This window comes from Myotis brandtii, unplaced genomic scaffold (assembly GCF_000412655.1).
Source record: "Myotis brandtii unplaced genomic scaffold, ASM41265v1 scaffold251, whole genome shotgun sequence".
Taxonomy (NCBI): Eukaryota; Metazoa; Chordata; class Mammalia; order Chiroptera; family Vespertilionidae; genus Myotis; species Myotis brandtii.
Genome location: NW_005359516.1, coordinates 3477228 through 3491005, shown reverse-complemented (window position 1 = coordinate 3491005; position 13778 = coordinate 3477228). Strand labels below are relative to the sequence as shown.

Genomic DNA, 13778 nt, shown 5'->3' with positions numbered 1-13778 from the left:
GGGTGTGGGGGGGGGGGCGAGGGCAGGGGGGCAGTGTATTATTCAAAAAAAAGATATTGAGACAACTGGCTAAGCACTTGGAAAAACAATTAAGTTCATTTTTATCTCACACCTTAAATCTAAACAAATTCCAGATGAAAAAGTAAAATGTGAACATATAAAATTCTAGAAGGAAACAAATATATTTACATAATTTACCAGTGGAGAAAGACTTTTTAAGCATAACACTGAAGGGAGATACCATAAAGGAAAAATTTGAAAGTTTGAGTACATATTTTTTTAATTTTTCTGGTTACCCTCCCTGCAAAATCTAAAGGGAAACAGAATACTGGCAAAATATTTATAAGACATGTAACAAAGGGCCAATAACCTTCATACATAGACAGCTCTTAAAAATCAGTAAAAAAAAAAAAAAAAGTGACCACATGAATGGGTAAAAGATATGAAAAGGGAATTTACAAGAAAAATAATGGTCAATAAGCATATAAAAAATGCTACCATAACCAAGTTGAAATAATCTATCAAACTAATAAAGATTAACAAAAATACAGTGCCCAGTATAGGCAAAGATATAGGGGGAACAAGTATTTTTATTCATCGTTAGTGAGAGACCATTAAATCTTTTGAAAGTCAATTCTTAAAATGAATCAACTGCTTTTAGACACTTTTTTACCCAGAATTTCAACTTCATCAAAAGGAAATGATTGGGAATGTTTACAAAGACTTGGCTATAAAATGTTCATCATAATACTGCTTATGATAGCAAAAGGAGAGGAGAGTGAAAGAGAGGAAGGTAGGAAAGAAGGAAGGAAGGTAGAAAAGAAGGAAAGAGGGAGGGAGGGAGAGAAAGAAAGGAAAGAAAGAAAGAAAGAAAGAAAGAAAGAAAGAAAGAAAGAAAGAAAGAAAGAAAGAAAGAAAGAAAGAAAGAAAGAAAGATTTGTCAAAAAAATTATACTTTATTCCTAAACAGTTAAATAGTATGGTGTGAAAGAAGAAGTATTACTCATGTGGGAAGATGTTAATGAAGTAGCTTCATGTGTTAATAAGTCACAAAGGGTATTTGGAGCTATTTCTGTTTCATACACAGACATTTGTATGCAGAGAGACTGAAAGACACACATAGAAATGTTAACACGAGTAACCTCTGACTGAGACCACTCTTCATTTTTGCTTTCTTCTTTCTATCTGCATTTTCTAAGCTTTCTACAATCACATGCCCTTGTGTAAGAAGAAAAAGCCCCACAACAGTTATTTAAAATTTAATTTTAAATTTTTGTTAATGATTTAGGCCTAGTGCACATCTTACGTTGGCATTTGGTTGGTTCTCCAATGACCAGGCTGACCTCACTCCTGGCCAAGAAAATATCTTGGAAATCTTCACACAAACTTTATTTATTCTGGCTGCACTTTTCCTACTCCAGTATTCAGTGTATTGTGCCAAGAAAAGATCCACTTTCAATTGGAAATCCATTTGCGAAGAGATTAGAATACTAAAAAGGAGACACGGGTATGAGCTGAGAAATGATCTGTTTTAATGAACAGTAAATTTTCACAAAATTGACTTTTTTACTAACACAAGAATGAAAAACATGCTAGATTATCCCCAGCCCTGGTGTTGTGTGGAGACATCTGAGATACGGCCATAAACCAAAGAAACTGGTTTTTAACAAACTCACTAATATTCAGTTCACAAGCCATGTGAGAAATCAGACTCCTGGATTTATAGGCACACTTCTTTTTCTGATGCGAAATGTTATTTCCCAGCTTGATCTCCAACAGTATTCACTAGGCATGGCTCTGGTTTGCTTTTTGTTCACTCTCAAAGGATGAAATTTGGCCCCCTTTGAAGGTCATTTTTCAAACTGAACGTTAATCATGAAGGCAATTGTAGGAGTTCCAAAGAGCAGCTCAGCTCCCAGGAGGATAAGAGACAGCACTCACTCGCATGTAGAATTCCCAGTGTGTTTGTTTTTAAAAATCTATACTTTATTATCCAGAAATTAGACTTCATCTTAGCAAACATCTGGGCCTGGGCTGCTGTGAGCACCCTAAACAGATCACTGAAGTGCACCTATGGGGGCAGATGGGCAGGGAAGCAGAGAGAAGGAGAACACAAGACTTACCACACAAAAGCCTGTTGTTTCCTTTCTCGCTGGTTAGAATGTTGCATCTATAGGTCAAAGGTGCGTCGTGCAATGTGGATGCATGCCTGGGAGTCTAGAGTCAAATGAAGATGATGGAATGTCGCTTTGTGCAGCCTCATCTGTGGTTCCTAATCAGGCTGCCCATCAGAATCACCAGGGAGCTTTGTCCCAGTGAGAGCAGCCCCTGATTGCGGAGCACCTACCGTGTGCCCTCCCCAACCTATCTATTCTGTCCGTGCAGCAGCCCAGTGAAGGAGGAGTTATTTGTATCCCCATTTTGCTGACGTGGGAACTGAAACTCAGAGAGATGAAGTGCCCAAGGTCACCCAGATGGCCGGAGGTGGAAGCCATTTGGATCCCAAATCGTCTACTTACCCAAGCTTTTGACCTCTTCTCTACATTGCTTCCAAAACACAAATCCCCATGGAGCCTTTGGTCCCCTGACCCTCAAATACCCATGTTACTCTGAGCACTGGTCCCTCACTAGCCCCCCTTATTTTGCAGACAGGAACCTCAGCTCACAAAAAAGAGTTTCTTCCTGAGGGGAGGGGGGCAAGTTTGCACAGACCAAAGTTAACTCAGCAGCAGACGGTCACCCTCTACTTTGCCGCTGCTCTATCAAGTATGCAATTGCCTCCAAGTGCAAATTTTAAGCTGCATGTGGACTCAGGCAAGCAATAGCTGGGGGAAGGATTTGCTTGTGAACTTCCTTAAAACTTATTTTCCCCAGCCCTGCTGTCCTGATAGGGAAAGCTGGACCCCCTCTACATCTGCACCACATGGCTGGGCCTTCAGGACTGTCCCTTCCTCGTGTAATAGTGCTTCTCTGTCACTTCGATAGGATGATGGAGGAGAAAGTGATTAACACAGAGATGGGCCAGACTTGTGGGAACCCCAGGCAAGAGAAGTTAATAATCGATGCACCCTTATAACCAACATTCTTTAAATATTTGCTCAACATTCATTTAGAAGAAAAGTTGGGTACTGCTGAGGGAACGAAAGAAAAAGAGTGCTATCTGTGGTTTTCTCCTCCATGCAATTCAGCTCTGGCCCCCAACGTGCATGCCACAGAAGCTTAGTAACATCCACTGATGCTCCAGTGTGTACATGGGGTCTCCATCCCAGCTCTCCTCTTAGTTTCCGTGTAGGTTTTTTTCTTTAAGAGCAGTCAGTGTTTGCTTAATTCATGGCCATGACTGTGTGGAAGGCTTCAGCCATCTTTGTAGACTTGCTCCTCAATCCCAATTCCAAGGTAAAATCCTTCCAAACCTAATTGTGCACAGCTGCAAGAGTTTGAGTGTCAGGAGACACATACCTTGTGCATGAATCCTGAATTCACTTCAACCAAGCAAAAACAAAGCTTTAAAAAGTGTATTTACTCTTAGTCAATTGCTGCTGTCTTGAGTGCACCACTTATTCGGACCTCAAGCTTACAAAATTTTTAAAGGTTGATATTTTGCTTAGAAGATATAATTTGTAAGTTCTATAAATGTCAACAGTCAAGAATTTTTTGGTGTAGATTTATTGAGAGGATAAAGTATTTTGCAAGAGCCCTGAGCCCCATTATCTTTATTTAGTTTCCTTGCAATACTTAAAACTGTCCCGTTAATTTCAGATAGAGATGAATGCCATTTACCATGACATTTTGTATAATATGGTTCAAATTATGTAAAAAAAAATAATATGCATGGAAAAATTCTGAATAGTGTACCCCAAAGCATTAACAATGTTTATCACTGGAAGTTAGGATTGCCAAAAATTTTTGTTTCTTTTGGTATACTACTTATCTGTATTTTTGATTTCTCACACTAAATGTGTATTACTTTTATAATTAATAAAGCCTTAGCTGTTTTTTCTCAGTAGATAGTGCTGGCCTGTGGACTGAAGGGTCCTACATTCAATTCCAGTCAAGGGCACAGGCCTGGGTTGTGGACTCAATCCCCAGTAGAGGGTGTGCGGGAGGCAGCCAATCAATGATTCTCTCTCATCATTGATGTTTCTATCTCTCTCTCCCTCTCCCTTCCTCTCTGAAATAAAAATATATATATATATTTTTAAAAATCAATAAATAACAGTAAGTAGGAGAAGCCAGATTAGCTGTACTGAGGACCAGTTCTAAAAGCTAGTTTGCCCAGAACCGGAGGGGTGGGGGCGGGAGATCACAACCTTATGTGGGACTAGGGAATGTGTAAACCAGAAAAAGACAATCCAGAGACCAGCAGGGCTGCTGGATCCCCTCCCTGAGCTCCTCTGGGAATGGATTTATGGTCCTAAACCTTTTACTTTCTCTCCTGGGGTCACCATGTAATCTTGACCCTCACGGACACAGTGATCAAGATAACCCACTTTCCTTCTAAGGCTGTGCTCAGCTGAGTCCTATATTGCTATTTGTAGATAAAGTATTCTGACTTGACAGCCTTCCCACCCACCGCAGCTTAGAACCACAGCAGCAATCTACGCCCCACTTCTGGAGTACACTATTTCAGTTATAAAGCCCCACCAAGCAGAGTGGCTCTGGTGCTATGCCACTAGGCAAACCGGGACCCATCGAAACCCACATACAGGAATTTACCAGCACTCTCTTTCTTACTCCAACCAGGTGTCTTCCAGTGGCCAGAGCTGTTACACCCTGTCCCTCCTCTACCCACCATCCTGTAACACCTCTGAACTTTCCTGAACATTCTACCAGTACTGTGGGGGCTGTGAACCACCCCATAATATCTGTAAGACCCTCTATAAGGTGCAAAAGAAAGCTATAAAGCCATGGTAGGCATTATACTGGGATTTCAGACCTTAACATTTTGGGCCAGATAATTCTTTGTTGGGGAAAGAGGGATGCCCTGTGCATTGAAGGGCATTTAACACTATCCCTGATCTCTACTTATTAAATGCCAATAACACTCCTCCCCTAGTTTGACAACCAAAACTGCCTCCACCATTGTCAATTGTCCCCTGAGGAACAAAATCACCCCCATTGGAGAACCACTGCACTATCTGCATGTCCACAGATCCGTTCTGGATAGATGACTTTCTTCTTATCACACCTATGCCATGTAGCCCTGACACAACCCAGTTGATAAGTTGTAAGACCTACTCAGTTTGCACACACATTCACACCTTGTGTTTTATAGGTGCCTCAGACAATGAGCCCAGCAGTGCCCTGGTTTAGTAATAACTTTGACATGTGTCAAGTGCTTGTTAAGTGTTGAGCATTTAATCATCATCACCTCATTAAAATTTACAACCACCTATGAAATTAGTATTGTCCCCATCTTATAGGTGAGAGCTTTGGGTTATGGACAGGGTTACATAGCCTGTGGGTGGCAGAGTTGTGATGGGACTCCAGAGTCCAGGCTCTTAATGTGCTCATTGTTTTTCATCTTTCTCCAACCTGCCCCAAAGAACAGGAAGGGAAACCAAGAGACATATCCCCAGTATCTATAATAAGTAGGAACTGGTGATATAGTTAGGTACAGGCCAGGGAACTTCCCTGGAACCCGTTGACCAAGCTCATCACCTAATCTCATAGTCACTAGCCAGGGACAACTTCCAGTGAACCCTGGCAACAACTTCAGGCCAGGAAAAGAGTGGGTGTTGGGGTCCAGCCCCAGCAGGTCCAGGGGTTCCCAAAGGTGTGGACAGAGTCGGCAAAGAAGGAATGACACGGAGACAGCGTTCAGTTGATCAGCATAGCGAGGTTCTCCCTTTATTCTCCTGTTACATCTCTATTTATACCATTTGATTTTAATCCTATCCATTCTATTCCAAAGGTTAGGGAATTTGTTATCTCCATTCCAAGGTCACTACTCTATTGTTCTGTTAAACTACAAGGAAGTAACTGAAGGAGATTATCCTAAGTAAAGATTATGTAGTTTAAGAGTGAGTGTTCATAGTTAAAGTGATTAACTACCCACCTGGCACTTAGTTAAGGGATTTTACTGATTCCCTTCCTTAGTCCTGTTAATCCCTAACTCCAGGGAAAAATCCCCAGCTGGGGAAACAACCTTTCTTGGAGAGGTGACCTTGGTTAAAACACATAGCGCTAAGAAGGGGAGCAAACGTATTAAGAACAGTATGCCATATACCTCAGGTCCCTTGAAACATATGCTTTGCAGATGTTTCTTCTTTGCAGCGACTGTGTCAAGCAGCAAGGATGGACCAGCTTCCGTCAAATTCCCCCTTTTTTATTTTTTAAATGATAGTGCGTGTAAATCAGCGGCCACCTCTCGAATCAGGTTGTTTAAGACTCGGAAGACCTGTTTGTGACTTTGCCAACAGGTCAGTCTGAGGCTTAACCCTATATCGGCTCCCCACAGTGGGTAGGTGTGAATCGTATCTGTGGAAAAGGATGGTGACCAGCTTGGTTCTGCCATCTTATAGGCATCCCTCTGGCTTCAGCTGGGCACAAGAGGACACTGAAATGGCTATGCTATGTTCTAAGGATTGTTCCCAACTTGGCTCCACCCACCTGCACTTCACTACCATCTCTTCCCATTCTGTTTTGACTCTTGTTGCTCATTGCTCCAAACTCAGAACCACTATTTAGCCTTTCCAAGTAGAAGTCACTCTCTCCACTTTCATAATCTCAGCTTCATCCCTTGGTTTAATATCTTATAACAACAACAAAAATCCATAGGCTTATTATCTGACCATCTATGAAAACTTTCCAGACAAGGGCCTGACACATAGTACATGCCCAATAAATGTTAGTTTCTTTCTACTCTAAGCAATGGATCCCCTTTAGCTTTGCAGTAGATCCCTCCCCCATCTCCTCACGTTTGTGAATTGTCATTGCAGGAGCCCCAGTAGGGCAATCAACCATCTCTTATTCTGGCTGGGACTCCAGAAAGCTCAACCCAGATGCTTTAAATTTCAATATCATTTTATTTCAGGTTTTTGTACAATATTTGAAAAGCCTAACATTTTTTTAAGCTGCCTACTTTTAAAGTCAGTGGAAAGGTAGAAACATCTAGCCTAACTTTAGCCTGTCTGTTCTCATTCAGGGACACATTCCCAAACCAGCTGATAATTTAGTGCTGAACAGTTATACTTGGCTCAGGGATGCCATAAAAATGCTCCTTCGACCCAGGGGAGATTGGGAGAAAGAGCAGGGTGAGCTCATTTAGTCCCCAACCTCCACTATTTTGTTCACAGTAGGAATGTAAACTCTACTTCGGAGCTTACATCAGCTTTTGGAGAGTTTCAGCAAGCTCCCCCAGCTAAAACTAAGGGTTATTTTTCTTTGTCCATTTGGTCAGAAATAAATATTTATATCAAGAAAAGATTGCCAAGACTTGGAAAGTATTTGAATTATTTAATCAGCCCTATAAAAGGATTCACTGTGATTGGTGTTTGAATTGGCTAATGAATTTTAATCCTGGTTTTATCCCACATCCATTAGACAGTCACCAACTGCAGTGAAGAATTCTGGGAAATTCTTTACCAGTCTGAAAAGAATTGCATTGATCCAAGGTCAAAACCTGGGAATGTGCATGTTTGACTGTATGGTTCTGGAACATAGTTCATTATAATAGGGCCTGGACCTCATCACAGAGCTTTTCAACCCTGGTCCCCTTTCATGGTAGATACACCTTCTACTACTCTCATCCCACTTTAACCTTGGAGAGTCTTGACCATTTGCCTCCAAAGTGGTCAGGTATAAATAGACTCAGCTCTAGGGTGCTTCAGGCTACATCATAAAACAAGCTGTGCAATTATGACAATATAAAAAGCTGACTAATTTAAATGACATCTGTAGAAAAATTAGCTTTGTTGACCTTGGGCAAGTTGTTTCAATAAAACCTGAGTTTGAATTCCAGCTCTGGCATTTACAACTGATTCATTAACTAACCTCTCAGAGCCTGCGTTTCCCAAATTTTAAGTAATAAAAAAATAATAATGTCAAATGAGACCATGGGTATATAATATTAGACAAAATTGGTACAGGTATAGATCAGCAATTTTCAACCTTTTTCATCTCGTGGCACATATAAATTAATTACTAAAATTCTGTGTCAAACCAAAAAATATATTTTTTACTGATCTGATAAAAAAATAGGTATAATTTTTATTCATTCACATTGGACAGCTATTGTTGTGTTGGCTGTTGTCATTTTTTTTTATTTGACAATCTAAGGGAAAAAGAGGTCAGTACCCTAGACTAAGTAGTCAGGTATTGTATATTTTTTAAATTCTTGTAGCACACCAGTTGAAAATCACTGATATAGATTATATAGATATAGTTATAGTTATAGTTATAGTTATAGATAATATAGATATAGGTATAGGTATACATAATGTATGGATATGGATGTATGTATATATGTGTGTGTATATATATGTGTATACATATATGTACACACACGTTCACTAAAACATTTCCTAGGAATTCATAATGCCTAAAAAAGACGTTAGTTTTGATAAAACAATGTAATTAAGCAATCAGAGATTTGGGAAATTTTAATTCCTCTGATTTTAAAGCACACATTCATATAGGCCAGTGGTCGGCAAACTGCGGCCCCTTGAGTGTGTCTCTTCCACAAAACACCACGTGCGGGCACACACGTACAGTGCGATTGAAACTTCATGGCCACACTGAAGGGGCCGAAGAGCCGCATATGGCTCGCGAGCCGCGGTTTGCCAACCACAGATATAGGCTATTGTAAAGGTGTGGATGTTTGTGGAATAACGTGGAATAACATTTACTGAATGGTTATTAAGTGCCAAGTAACATGGTTTGCACTTTCATGCACTCCTATTTACTCCCTACACAACCCCGTGTAATGATGTCATCATCACTGTTTACAGATGAACAACTTGTCCCCAGTCACCCACTAGTAAGAAGACCTGGGATTTGAACTCTGGTCTGCCCTGCCCCATTCTATGCCTTCTGCATTCATCCTCGGGGATGCCCAGCTCTCAAGCTTGGGGTGTTTGGCAGTTTAGCATAATGACATTCATAGTTCCCCAAATCCTTATTTAAATCAAGCTTCTGTTTGATTATCAGACTCTTATAGACAAATGCTTTAGGTTAACCTGTCATATGTATGCACTGAATTCTGAATATCTTTGGTAAAAGGCAAAGAAATTTACACATCATCTAAAAATTCCCTTAACTGCTGGTTTCCAACTCCTGCCCCTCCCTAATTTTCTCCCAGTTGCAAACAAGCCAGCGCTGGTCTTAGCTCCCGGTCCGGTCCCGTTTGCCCAGCCCACTTGGTGCTAATGCGCAGTGAAATGGCTGCTGCCCGGTGGACAGGGGAGCTCAGGCCTCCGTCGTCCTCGGAGTGGATCATGGCCCCGTAAACATCACAGCACCACTGGCTTTGGCAGAGGTGGCAGCGAGGTTGGCCTGGCACCTGAACCAAGCGTGGCCCAGCCCGGGAGGAAGGCTTTATGCCCTGCTTCCCAAGTGGACGTTCCAGGAAGGAGTCAGATGATCTGAGTTATGGAAACCAAATGGCCCTCCTTTGTTTAGAGAGAGAGGGGGGAAAAGTCACTCATTTTTGTGGTGAAGTGAAAACAGGCTCCAAACCAAACAATCCCTCTCCGAGCAGAAAATGCCAGCTCCCCAGAGCAGGCCCTCAGCTCGGAGGCTGATAAACTGATGCAAGGCTGCGTCAGGCCCGTCCTGCAGCCTCGGCAAAGCCCTCAGTCCTCCCAGCCAGCTTTTCCTCTGCTTTGCTCCAGAAATATTTGGACTCCCAGGCAGGAAAGGAGGGAGAACGAGAAATGTCTACTTGACTAGGTCAATCTCGTCCTTTCCCTCCTTTCCTGGGATGGAGAAAGGGAAAGGAGCTGTGCAGAGAATGCCCCAGAGTGAGCGTGGACACGAATGGCACGTGGACATGCCGGGCCCTGGCATCTCCCGGGCATGTCACTGCAGGGCGCCAACTCGAGACCTCCTCAGTGTGACCCAGCTCTTCCCTCAGAATGCAGCCAGGAGTCATGAGGCCTGCTGTGGCCGCTCTGTGGCTGCTCCGTGGCTCTGTGGGCAGGCTCCGTGGGCAGCCATCTGCACTCCCAGGTATTACCAGTGCATGCACAGTAGGGTAAACCATGGCCAAAAGAAAATAAATGTAGGCTCTAGTCAGCCATGCCTGTCCTGATTTCAGTTTATTCTCTAATACAAGCCTTCCTGGGATGGAGAGGCTCTTGGAAAGGAAAGAACCACGGAGAATTCAGTTCTAGTCCTGGTGTTGCCTCTGACTTGCTGTGCTTCCCTGGGTCGGGGTTGCCTCTCTGAGCCTCCATTTTGCAACTGGAAAATGAGCCTAATGAACCCTGTCTTAGTTCACAAGGTCACCGTGAAGGAGATAAAGCATGGCTCTTATCAAGCAGTGGCAATCGGACTGCCTGGATATGGATCCACGCTCCCCTTTGTAACATTGGGCACGTTTCTTCCTATGTCAGTTTCCTGCCTTTAAAATGAAGGGACTAACATTTTCCCTGATAACACTCCAGGTTAAATTTGGTTATGTGATGTATGCGAAGCACTTAGAGAGCATGTACACACAGCCTGCCCAGGGAGTATCACTGTCATTATTGACATCATAGACGAGAAAACACCCTATATAATAAAAGCCTAATATGCTAAGTGTCTGACCATTCAACCATTCGACCAGTCACTATGATGCACACTGACCACCAGGGGGCAGACACTCTGACCAGTAGGTTAGCTTGCTGCTGGGGTCCACTGATCAGGACTGGGCAAGACGGGCCGGACACACCCTGGAGCCAACCTCCCTCGGTCCCTCCCCGGCCTCTAACATATTTCTTCTAATTAATTTCCTTTTAATGTGCACAAATCCGTGCACCGGGCCTCTAGTCTTGAAAATAATAATGCTCAGTTCAGGCACTGGGTGACCTGCCACTGTCAAAAGATTCATAATTTCATTCAAAATACCCTCACTATTCTGGCAACATTCTGAATCTGCCATCGTTGATTCCAAATTGGAGGGGAACCTCCAAGAGCTTCCTATTTCTCATAGGAAAAATCCCCAAAGCCCCACCATGGCCTACAAGGCCTCAGTCATTTGGTCCTGCTGCCTTTTCTAGCCTCATGTTGAACCATCGTCTCACTTCAATGCCACAGCCTTGTTGGCCCTCTTTCAGCTCTCCGGAGTCCTGGGCTCCTTTCTGCCCAGGATCTCTGCAGTGCCGCCTCTCTCCCACTCCATCTACTCTCCCCCAGACCTCCAGCCTCAACAGCCTTTCCTCAGGGAGGCAGCTCCTGACCTTCTAGATGAGAGCCAGCCCCTTCTTCTTCTTTGGTATCACCACAATTATAATTAAACTAGAGGCCCAGTGCATTTGTGCATGGGTGGGGTCCCTCAGCCTGGCCCAAGGGGATTGGGCCAAAACCGGCTCTCCGCCATCCCCCGAGGGGTCCCAGATTGCAAGAGGGGAGGGCAGTTCTCGGGGCATGCACATCAGAATAGGGCTCCCTCTTCTCTGGTTCCAGGTACATCACCCAAGAACCGCAGCTGCCAAGTCACTACAGCTCAGCAGCTCCTGTGTTGAGTGTCTGCCCCCTGGCCGTCATTGCGCATCATAGCTACTGGTCAGACGGTCAAACAGTCAGATGGTCGCTTAGGCTTTAAGATTATATATATATATTAATTCGTGTAATTACCAGCAGGTCAGCTCCTTGAGTGAGATGCTTCATCTCTTTTGTTCAGTGTGAGGCCTAGCACAGTGTTTGGCTAATGGTAAATATTCAAAAGAATATTTTTTAATAAAAATGAATGTGTTTAGCCCTAGCCTGTTTGGCTCAGTGGATAGAGCATCGGCCTGTGGACTGAAGGGTCCCGGCGATTCCCGTCGTTGAGGGCACATGCCCGGGTTGTGGGCTCGATCCCCAGTGGGGGGCGTGCAGGAGGCAGCCAATCAATGATTCTCTCTCTTCATTGATGTTTCCATCTCTCTCTTCCTCTCCCTTCCTCTCTGAAATCAATAAAAATATATTTTTTTTAATGAATGTGTTTAAAAACTATCTCCCCTGCAACTTCTATAAAGTCCATGACAACAGAGGCTGTGTTTCTCTCCTCAAAAGCCTGCATTTCTAGCCCATAGTAGTCCTTCAATAAATATTTGTTGGATGGGGGGGGGTGGATGGATGGATGAGTAAATGAGATGGAATAACTTCCCTAGCTTTTCATATTGATAATTTCCCTAGACATCAGGGGGATACTGTAATTGACCACTTCTTCTTCCTTCCATGAGGACATAGTGCTTAGAACTCAGACATGTCCTCTAACTCCCATCCCAGGTGTGTCTGCTCCTGAAATCCAGGCATGGAAGGCATGGGGCTTACTAATTTCCACTTGGGCGAGTGTTTAGTGTCAGCCACATTCAAATGTCACTAAGAGACTTCAATTTCACAAGAAATGCCAATAGTAGAGTATCGTCTTACAATTAAATCTATGCCCAAATCCCTGTCTAACTCAACTTGGACCAAACTTCTTCCTATACAGATCTTTTAAAATCCTATTTATGGCCTACCCTTGAACATACTTTTCATTTGTTCTGCCTTTGCTCATGTCATTCCTCCCACCAGAAATGCCTCTTCCCTATCTCTCCCTAGAATACAACTCAAGTTTTGTGTTCCCTATGACCTCACCACGTCACCCACTAAATGGAGCTCTCTGTCTTCTGAAGCCAAATGCTATTCTGGCTTAGCCACTTTTGTGTTTGTCAGTGCACTTTCTCCATGAATATGGCTTTTCTCTCAAACTAGACTTGGACCCAAAGCTCCCTTAGGACCAGTCTAATATTTTCTTATTTCTTTTCAGTTATGCCTGGTCTGTGCTAAGAACTTGGTCTCTATTTGCTCATTGATTGACTCGACTGGACATACAGAGTCAGAGACTAATATTTAGGAAGGAGACCTTGAGTTCACTCTAGTGAATTTTACAGCTCAAGATGAGTTTCTATTTCATAGAGTCATTGCTTTTCTAGTGTCTCCCAGGACTTGGCTAATAGTCCTTGGGAGTCACAGAACTTAAAGTTATAAACTTGCCTCACTCCTCTTAATCCAATGACTTCCCTTTTACAGATGAGAAGCCCTTTGCTGTGGAAGATACTTATTTGCTGTGCCCAGCACCCATCTTAAAAGAAGTTGGCATGTAAGTCTCCACCAGCAACTAAACCTCAGAGAGGAGAGAGGAGATAGAGGGGACAAAGGGAACAGAAAGAAGTATCTATCTTCGTTGTTATAATGGGGTCTTTCTCTAGACCTCTCCAAGTAATGATGATGAACGATGCTTCCAGTGAGCCAGGCAACAGGATAAATGTTTTACAAAGGGTGTCTCATTCCATCTTCCCAAGTTTCTGACAAAATACTTGTCATCTTGAAGATGCTCAGCTCTTCCCAGTTTTACAGATGTAGAATCGGTGTCTGAGAGAATTTAAGCAGCTTGTCCAAGGTCACACAGCAGTAAATGAAAGAGTTGGGGCTCCAACCAAGGTCTGTCTGGCTTAATCACAACTGCCTTCCAGAAAGCTCTCACACACATTACTTTGCCCCATCATCGTGATTGCCCTACCAGTTGAGTATCACCCCTGCAGAGATAAGGAAGTTCAGAAAGGCTAGGTGGGTCCATAGATGGTCAAGGCCCAGATTCAGACCATCCA

The 13778-nt window shown here is 43.1% G+C and overlaps 1 protein-coding gene across 1 annotated transcript in view; it reads left to right on the top strand.

The window, feature by feature from the left end:
* ANTXR1 (anthrax toxin receptor 1) overlaps positions 1-13778 on the top strand; it is a 219398-nt gene that overhangs the window by 89980 nt on the left and 115640 nt on the right. The window contains exon 11 of the mRNA XM_005867817.2: positions 13201-13270. Within this exon, the coding sequence (XP_005867879.1) occupies positions 13201-13270 (70 nt within the window). The remainder of the gene's footprint in view (positions 1-13200; positions 13271-13778) is intronic.